At 30.2% G+C, this 10,610-nt stretch overlaps 1 protein-coding gene across 2 annotated transcripts in view; it reads right to left on the bottom strand.

Annotated features, from left to right (window-relative positions):
* Positions 1-999: 999 nt before the first annotated feature.
* Positions 1,000-10,610, bottom strand: part of spict (magnesium transporter spict) — a 112,002-nt gene continuing 102,391 nt past the window's right edge. For both annotated transcript variants that reach the window (XM_067263635.1, XM_067263634.1), the window contains one exon: positions 1,000-2,817. In XM_067263635.1, the coding sequence (XP_067119736.1) occupies positions 2,150-2,817 (668 nt within the window). In that variant the 3' untranslated portion in view covers positions 1,000-2,149. The remainder of the gene's footprint in view (positions 2,818-10,610) is intronic.

Raw genomic sequence — 10,610 nt, 5'->3', positions numbered from 1 at the left:
TTATCCAATCACACAGATAACTTTTAGGATATCTTTCTTCTAAAATATTTCCATTAAAAATAATTAAGAACATCACATTTTATGTCATAAGAAGTGACTAGTTTTAACTTTTCTAAAGCTGTTATTCAGTTTAAAAATTTTAAATCAAAGCATACAAATTTTATAGCAAAAATCAGATTTTTTTTTTATCCATTACAGGACTTAAACAGATATTTTTATAATTCAGCAAGTAAAACATTTGATGTTTTAAGAATATTTTATCGCAGTAAAATATACACTAAAAAAGTTTTGTTGACATTGAGATATATTTTTGTGCATAAGCAAAAAATATAAATATAAAAATGTGCTTCATAATCATTATGTAATATCATTGTTGATTTATATGCACTCAACTGATATATACTATCTTACAATGTGAAACATGTTATTTATTACTTTATAAAACAAAAAAAAAATTATATAATTTGATTTTATCTCTTAAAGAATGTTGTGACAATTTTTATACTCACTCATCCTTCTCAACTAATTATGTTACATTTTTTCTATTTTTAAAATTCAAATCTCTAGTTTATAATCTGTACTATCATCAAGTACAAGTTTAATTATATAATTGAAAAGAGATAATAATCTTCAATTAAGTAAGTTTTCATTTTGTAATAAAATTTATAATTTTTTTTAATTAATTAAATTATTAATTATATTGTAATAGAATTTAGCTGTTTTAAACTTCTGTCACTAAATATTAAAGACTGAAGTGAAAATATAATATATTAACAATCAAACACATTCAGTAGTCTGATATAGTGTTTAATTATTGTAGGCACAAAAAACCTTTCACACTGTTTCTAGCAAACAAATTAATGAGCACAAACGTTTTGTAAGAGGAAACCCCTCATAAACAATGACGTCACGTAAACATTGGCTATCCGACTTTCCAACCGTCCTCAGTGCACCTGAAGAAGGCCTTTTAAAACGGCCGAAAACGTTTGTGCTCATTAATTTGTTTGCTAGAAACAGTGTGTGAAAGGTTTTTTGTACCTACGATTTTAAATTAGTTCTAGCTTTGTGTGCAGAGATATGTTTAATTATTATTGTAAGAAAATCATAAGATTAATCTCAATATTAAGATTCCCAAAAGTCCAAAATCAATGTGTTTTTATCAGTTAAGAAACTCATTATTTTCCAGTCACTGGTTTTTTTTTTCATTTATATAAAACTAGAGAAATTTTATTTTAATTTCTTCTTTATAACCCAATTAATTGCTTTTGAAACAATATTTTAATAAGTTACTATGAATTAATAATTAAATAATGAGGCAAATTATTATATTTGATGCTATGTCATTAATTAAAAAGTAATTTTTTTAAATATTTAAACACTTTTTCAATACATATATACTTTCTGATCATGTTCAGATTTTTAATTTTATCATTTTTTATAGTTTTATAATTAAATGCTTTAACTATATTGTAACATTGTTTCTATTATTGCTTCATTAATCAAATACATGTTTACATCTTGAGGAATTATGTTGTATTGTATAATAAATATTGTGATTTAAATTTTAATAATTATACAATTAAGTGATTTTGGCTATTTAAGGCAATAAAACTAAAAATGATCATTTTCCTGATCCATTATTGTATATTATACATTATGTTTCATAGATTTGTTTAGAAGGATTCATAAAATTAGATTATAAATATATAACAATACTTTTGTTTTTATAGTATAAAATTTTCTTCTGATTTGAAGTTAAACATACTAGAAATGTGCAAATAAAATGGATACTTTATAATATATAGTCTAAAATGTTAATGTAGATTATTCATTATTAATTTAATTAAATATGTAAATTTTAAATACATGCTAATTTTGTGCAAACAAGAATGGTTTGACAGGATGGTGAAAATTTCCATCAATCTTAGTATATAATAAGCAACATTTTAAATTAATATTAATTAAAATTTATAAATTAAAATCACTTTATAAAATAAACAAAACTAAATCTAAAAATTTCTGAACAATATATATTCTAAAAAATATCTTTACAATTGAAACACAATGTCAATGAAACTCTTTTCTCAATTCTTCCTTAATACTCATTAATATCGATCAAAGACCTTAATACTTACTCAGTGAGGTAGAACTAAGACTTTGCTTCATATGAATGACTACTAACCGTGCCATAAGTAGCTTCACTTAAGGTTAAAGATAATCTGTCAAGATGGCTTTTACTACTATCTCTTCTGTGCTTATCTATAATAATAGAAGATGCAACTGACTCTGATGACATAGAAACAGGAGACATACCATTTGGTCTTAAAACATTATTCAAATTTGACAGTGAGACATCCCAATCTTTAAAAGCATTGAGCAAAAATATGGCACAGATCACAGTTAGAAATCCACTCAAATTGCCAAGTATATCTTCAAAACTCAAACTGGTCCATTCTTTGAATAGTATGGATGAAGCTATTATAACGAAAGTTGTGAAGAAAACATAATAGATAGGAGTCACTATCGACGTATTAAATATATCCAAAGCCTTATTCAAATAATTCATCTGTATTGAGATACAAGCAATGACAGAAAATAAACAAAACCAGGTCACAAAATTCTTAAAATCATTTTTCTCTCCACTGAATGTCTCTCTTAAAGCAATTCCAAGTCCTTTGCATCCCATTACAGATAATGAGCCAATTGCAGAACAGATCAATATGTATATCAGGACATTTGTATTTCCATACTTTGGAACAAAATATATGACTAGGATAACAACTGCAATGAGGATGATCACCACATATGCCACAAAATCTACGAAAGAAAAAGTTATAAAAACTTTATATTTATATTTAAATTTTATTATAAAATGTACAGTATTTCATATAACTTGTTTTATTATTACTTCATTAATTTTCAAACAAATAAGAAAACTATATACAATTTAAATTAAGACAGAATATAGGAAATATTCTAATTAAATATAATTACTAATTAAATTTAGAATATTCAAGAATAAATATAATTTACAAAATAGTATATTTTTATGTTAGTATTTCTTAAAATTTTAATTTTATTTTGATATAATTATCAAATTAACCACGTGGAAAGTACTACATGTATATATGTTATTATATAACAAACTTATCTTCCTTTATCTTAAATATTGATTCATATGGCATTTTTATCTTATATAAAAATACATGGTAATATAAAATATATATTTAATTACTAATAATGTAAAATATTCTGAAAATATTGCATATACCATGATTATTATATGCACTGCAATAGACTTACTGTGAATCTATTTTTAAAAATCCAGTTGGGGTGCAGATTCCCACAGAGCTCCATAGGCTTGAATAAATTTTCAAGCCTATGGAGCTCTGTGGGAATCTGAAGGGTTAGTTACTCAAAATTAGTGTTAGTGTGAGCAATTGTAGGGATTGTTAAATGAAAATCAAAAAATAATTCTAAAAAGGCAACACAGATAACAAGTAATGTGATGCAATTATTTACACAGTTACAATTTTGAATAAACCACATTTTTGTTTTTTAAATGTGACTAGGATGCAAGTTTATTCAAGCATGCAAAATAATTTAAACCTGCAGGTCAAATCAAGTGTGCACAGTAATTTAATATTCTTTTTAATATTCCAATTTATTTAATATCAATTTTTTCTCTAATTAATATGTAGATATACTGTATTACTATATTACAATATGTTTAGAAACTAAAGAAATTACTAAATTGAAAATTTATTTATAATAAACATAAAAATTTATGTAATATTTTATAATATTCAATATAATAAGCTTATACAGTGAAACCTCAATTCATGATTTTCATTGGAAGGCTTGAAGATGGAAGAACTAACCTATGCTGTTTTCTTTATATATTTTTGTTCCTTGAACTCCATTGGGTATGCTCAATTGTATAAGGAAACATGGACATTATCACTTTGACCACACTGTAGATTGAAAACTAAGTCATAGATCCCCATTTTTTAATTATCATACATTTTTGGATTCCTCATCCCAATTAAAAGAAAATGGCAAAGTTTAACCAACATTGATCAATCAAATTTTGAAAATGAACACAATTCTGTAAGCCATACAGGAAAGACTTTGCTAATGTTCAGCCTCAATAAAAGTAAAAGGAAATGAAGAGGGGTAAAAAAATATACCCAAAATGCATCTCCCTAAATAAGAGATATAATATGAGTTGGAGTGTAACTTTCTAAAAGAAAAGTTATTATGTAAATTTTATTAAAACTATACAGGGTGTAACAGAAAGATGTGTAAAAAATTTGAGAGGTTGTAGAGGGGTTAATGTCCATGATAGCACCAACCTTCCAGTACTTGTGCCAGGATTGTTTTCTACCAATTGAAGAGCCAAGGTTTGGATGTTCTGGTTGCAGTTTGGTGGTTGTCTCTCACTTTTACTAGGGAATAACTACCCTTTTTCTCTCAGATGTCTATTTACAGCAGTGAAAGTTTGGTGATTGGGCACTCTTCTGTCAGGGAAAGTTTGTTGATGTAGTTGTCTAGCTTCAAATGCACTCCCCAAGCTTGCCCATACATCAAATGCATATCAGCATATTCTGAAAACGTAAATTCAGATATTATTAAAAAGAAAAAAAAAATCAACGCAAACTAATTGCCGTTGACAAACAAATACAAATAATGCAAAAGCTTTTGACTTCAACTAAGTGAGTCAAAAGTTCCATATTATTCAGAGATGGAAATTAGCATTAAAATTAGCAGTATATTTAAATGTTTAAAACATTCCATATTCAGAGATGTTCTAAAAACATTTTCGTATATGCAAATTTTGGCTAATTGTTGAATTTACCACCAACCTGAAGCAGATGTATAAAATTAAACCATGTATTATTACAAAAAAATACTCAAAATCTGAGTAACAAATTAATAAAATTGCATATAATCAGTAATGGATATTAAGCTAACATACAATTATCAACATACATTTTCATATAAGAGATGGCATTTCTCGAAACAGGAAGTGACATCATATTTTTTAAATCACTTAAAACTCAAAATGAACATTTCAAATCAAAAAATGGCCCTAGAGCATTCAACTCAAAATTAACCACTCTACAACACCTTTCTGTTACATCCTGTATATAAAAAAAGGGAGAGTGAGAAAAGAAAAATAATTAATTTATATCAAAACAATTTCAGACTGGAATAATGACTATTCAACTAAAAAGGTAGTTTTATAGTCTTAATCAATACACAAGATATTTATGAAATTGTTAAGACAAATTTTAGAATATGAGATTAAAACAAGATTAGTTCAAATTATTTAGCCATTAATTATCAACTGGCTTAGACAAATTATAATGTAGATAAGAGCTTTTTAACAAATACCAGAAAACTGGTAAAGCCAGAGAAAAATACTATAAAAAACACTAGTTTCTCATTGCAAGATAATGATAGTAAATAATAAAAGTATCAAGAAAATAAATTGAAAAAACAGGAAATCTTTGTTTAGCTTCTCCCTAAAATGTTTTAGTCATTGAACTTATAATAAGCCAGAAACCTGTCTAACATGAAAATGGAAGACTTTTTGATACCAATTGTGTAACATAATCTGAATAAAGCAGAAGTTTTTAGCATAACAGGTGATAAATTTTTAATCATATATAATGTAACTTATGGGAAGGCGCTGTTGAGCAACCGTTGTTGCTGGTGGCTTTTTGTCTGAGATATTGCTATCACTATCTTATTGCAAACTACACAGTTTTTTACTTAATTTGCTACGTCTTCCTCTCTTGTGTCATTCTGTGCTACTACTAGTTATATTTTCTTGGATATGTTTCCATGTACTCCCCTGAAGTGTTAAAGCACAGTCAAGAAGACTGGAAAGGAATTAAGCATCATCACTTACTGAGTGATCCGGGAGCTAAATAGCCAAAGTTAGAACATTATGTTGAGAGAGAATCTCCTTTAGATACTGATAAAGAAGAAATGTCATCCTTACGGCAGTATTTGGAAACAACTTTGAGCACAGTAGTGATGCAGTTGAAGTGTATCAAAGAAAAGTTTGCTGGTTTGGAATTGCCTAATCAGTCAACCTTGTCATTGGTAAGGAAACTGGAAACTGATTTTTCTAAAGTGTGTTTGCATCTAGATAAATTGGAACAGCAACAGAAACAGCAATTTCCTTTAGACGACATTGGTGAGTTGCATTCCTTCACCTATGATAGACAAGTAAATGCTTCCAACAGAAGTAATTTATTGTTGTTTAATCGAAGTGTTCCACACAAGTTGGACATTCAAGATTACAGTGGTGCCTCGTATAACGTACGCCTCGAATAACGGACGCTGCGAACAACAGACTTTCCGTTTGGCAGTTACATGAGGCGATCAACGAACTTTCTGCAATCAAGTGCGAATGATTTTTCCACTCTTTTGCCATTGCCATTGACAATCTACTATTTTTTGATGTTTTCCCCTTCTTGGCTTCACAGAATAGCTTCTTGATGTAGGTATTTTGGAAAACAGGTGTTGAAGAAGAGAGAGAAACAGCCACCTTGGACATGTTTTTCAAGAAGCCAGCTGCCAAAAAACAAAGGATGGAACAAGAGGAGTTGACTCTGCAAGCCCTGGTAGCCTTTCTTGAATCTGACTCCAATTAAAAAACAATAAAAAAGACTTTCACTGCAATGTGTAAAAAAGTGTGTGTCCGTGTGAAGAAAGTGTTCCTTTGCCTCCTCCTCACAACATTGACTACCCAGCATAATTGGTGACTGATCCATTTTCACTTTTTTTATGGTACAGTACAGTTATTTTATGCTGCAGAATGAATTAGATGTTTTAACATGTATTTCTATGGGAAAATGCATTTTGTATAACGGACTTTTCACTTAACGGACGTGCACCTGAAACGGATTAAGTATGTTATAAGAGGCACCACTGTATATAGTTAACCTATTTTCTAAGGAATTGGATGCAATTGATCTATCAGAGCAAAATATAGTTGGTATTTCCTGTTCGTGGGGCAAAGCTTGGGAATTCTATTGTATACAGTTGTTGTCTTGGAAATGCTGAAATTATTTATTGCAAAAGTTTAGAATGAAAATTCAACAAGAGGGTAGGGAAAAACTGGTGAAATTTAAATTAGTAAGTTAGTGCAGGACCAATCGTTTAATTCTCGTGTCCTCCGTAAAAATCTGGTTACCTATTTAAAAGATTGTTTTGTATGTCAATGATAAGAGATTTATGTTTTCTATCTTGGGGCATCGATTAATTGAAGTTTCTGTTTCTTTTTTATTTTGAATTTTCCTTCCCATAAGAGAGACGGTTTTGTGAGCCTCCCAACTTCTCTTAGTCTGGTCCAGTCTTGTCCAGACTGTCATTTGGACATGCTGGATTTTTTAGAACTGTTTTAGGTTTAGTACTAAGTGTTCATTGTTGGATTACATGATTAAAAGACCAGATTTAATTTGTTTGGCCCTTGTTGAGACTTGGATGGTTTCAATAGAAGGAGATTATTTTTGCTAAGTCTCTACCAGATAACTGAAAGCATTTTATGATTCCAGCTGAAAAGCCTTTGGGTCTGGGTAGGCCTTATGGTGGAATCTTGTTCTTTTTTGACGAAGCTAGAAGACACTTTGAGTTATTGGAGACTTAAACCAATCACAATTACATCAAGATATCACATTTCTTGGCTTCTGAACCTAGGAGTATCTTGGTGCTGGTAATATATGCAAGTTCATTAAGGCAGCAAGGCTTACATCTGAACTTGCTCTCTTCTATTTTGAGTTCTTGGTCCTCATACAACCATGGGATTGTGATAATGGGTGATTTTAATGTTCATATTGGTGAAGAAATTGATTCATATTTGAATGTAGCTACACCCAACATTTTTGATGTCAGATAGTCAAAGGACATTTTTTGTAGACAAAGGTTGATAGGGTTGGTAGACAGTTTTTGCATTCGTTGATTAAACATGATTTTATTCTCCTTAACGGTCATACTATGGGAGATTTTCCTGGTGAACTGACTTTTTTGTCAAAAGTGGGCCATTCAGTTATAGATTTTATAGTCATTTCTCAAAATCTGGTTTATGTGGTTGAATCCTTTCGTATTGGTTCTCTTCCATTTTCTGATCATTTCCCAGTGAAATTACAGTTGTCAACCAGAAACAGATTCCACCTGGTTGATGGGCCTCATTCTATCAAGACTCATTTTGTTTGCATCACCAAACAATTCAAAAGTTGAATTGTTTGGTGATGCAGTATCACAGTGTTTTCAGAATATAAATTTTGATTCTGAGCTCATTGATGATTTTTATGGCTTAATTATATCTAAATTATGTTCTATTACAAGAAAGTTAAATGTGTTAATTGAGGATGTTGAACTTTATAGGAGGACTTGTCCCCCTTGGTTTGACAAGTCGTGTTGCATGCAGAAGAGAGTGAGGAATATTGCCCTGGGTAAGTTTCATAGATCAGATAGCCAGGCTGATTTGATTTCCTTTTTAAATCTGAAAAAATAATATAATTCACTTATTAGGGCAAAAAAGAGGAAGTACTTTTGTAATTATGCCTTACAGTTAGCAGGGACAAGAGATTCTAGGACCTTTTGGTATCAGGTTGGCTGATTTCATCAGGTTAAAAGTATACCAGATTATGAGATTTCTTTGACCAACTGGCTTAATTATTATCAACAGTTATTTAGTTTAAACATATCGAATCTACCTCTGATTCTGTCTTTACTGATGGCTTCTTTAGTTGTTGATCCTATTTTAAATCTTCCTATCTCTGATTCAGAGGTGAACACTGCAATTCAAAAGATGCAAACTGATTCTGCTTCTGAGGTAAACAATGTTTCACCATCTTTAATTGTTTACTCTAGAGTTACATTGGTTCCTTACTTGGTCAAGTTATTTAATTGGGCTTATGACATGGCTAAAATTCCAAAATCGTGGTTGGAAATAAAGATTAAAGTTATTCATAAAAAAGGTCCAACAGATGAGTCCGCTAACTTTCGACCAATTTTGCTGTTACTAGTAGTTCAGAAAATTTTTACATCTATTTTGGCAAATAGACTGAGTGTATGGCTTAGAGAGAGGAATCTGATTCAACCAGTGAAATTTGCTTTCCAACCTTGGAAGAACACTTTGAGCAATATTCTAATTCACTCCATTTTTTGTAGACAACTTTCAAAGAAAAGACAACATTTACTGGCAGCTTTTTTAGATTATGAAAAAGCTCTTGACAGTGCCATTTTGGAGATTTATCTAAATTAAAAATGCTTGGGATTTCTGATAAGATTATTGATATTATTCAATGTTTATTTTCAGGACTGAAAGCAAGGATTTCCACTAGTGCTGGGTTTACAGACGCTTTTCTGTTAGAAAAGGGTTTACCACAAGGTGATTCTGTAAGTCCGGTATTGTTTATTTGTTATGTTAATGATATGATTCAAGCTTTTCCATCTCCTTGGGTGATTACAATGTCCATTTATTCCAATTTGCTGATGATACAGTGGTGTTATCCACTACCCTGATTTATTTACAATGGAAATTGGACAGGTTACTCAATTATTCTTCTACCTTGGGTTTGTGTATCAATTTATTAAAGTCGAAAATAATAATTTTTAGACAAGGTGAAAGGCTGAGAAAGGCAGATAAGTTTTTCTTCAATAGAAGAGAAATTAGTATTGTTAACAAAGTCACATATTTGAGGATTTGTTTCTCAGCTACTGGTTCGTTCCTAAATTATATTTCTTACATTAAAGGTAAAGTATTTTCTAAAATAAATATAGTTATAGACATCTTGAGAAGGATAAAGCAGCCTCTTTATTTATTTCGAGTTGGTCTTATGGTCTGCCCTTCTGGAGGCCTTTCTGTTTTGAAGACATTGATTCTATAGAACTGATGTTCTTCCATTGTCTTTTTTGCCTTGAGAGGATGACCCCATCACATGCAATTAGATCTGAATTGGGTCTTGAGTTTCTCCAGAAACGCTTCGTTAAATTAACCTTAAACTTTTTGAGAAACATAATTTCTGACCCATCCTCTTTGGAATGTGCGGCTTATTTTACCTTGAAAAAGTTCTCATTGACCAGATCATTAAAATATTGTTGGTTCACTAAACTGGAGGGAGTCTTTAACAGAATAGGTGTTTCACTTTCCTTAATAGATTCATCCCCAGAAGTTTTAAAATATTATACAGATACAATCTTACATGAGTTCGACAATCTTTTTCTTAGAGAAGAAGGGAACAGGGTTCTCAAGGCTAAGTATCACACACAGTACCCAGAAATATTAGACAGTAGTCAGTGTTTTTACATCTATTATCAGAAGTTGCCATTCATTATTAAAAACACGATCATCCAGACCTGTCTAAATGAGTTTCGTTTAACATGGAAACACTTGTGTATAGATTTACATTCATCAGCTACATGTCCTTATTGCATGAAGGGTGATGCAAACTTAAACCATTACATGTTTGATTGTGAGAAACTAGACTACTTGCATTTATCAATATCTTCTAATTATGTTATTTCTACTAATAATTTGTAAAGAATTGCAAGACTGGATACATGGTCTATTCTCCAGCAATGACTCAGTT

This window comes from Centruroides vittatus, unplaced genomic scaffold (assembly GCF_030686945.1).
Source record: "Centruroides vittatus isolate TY-2023 unplaced genomic scaffold, ASM3068694v2 contig_1788, whole genome shotgun sequence".
In the NCBI taxonomy this organism is placed as follows: Eukaryota; Metazoa; Arthropoda; class Arachnida; order Scorpiones; family Buthidae; genus Centruroides; species Centruroides vittatus.
This window is presented reverse-complemented; position numbering and strand designations above follow the sequence as displayed.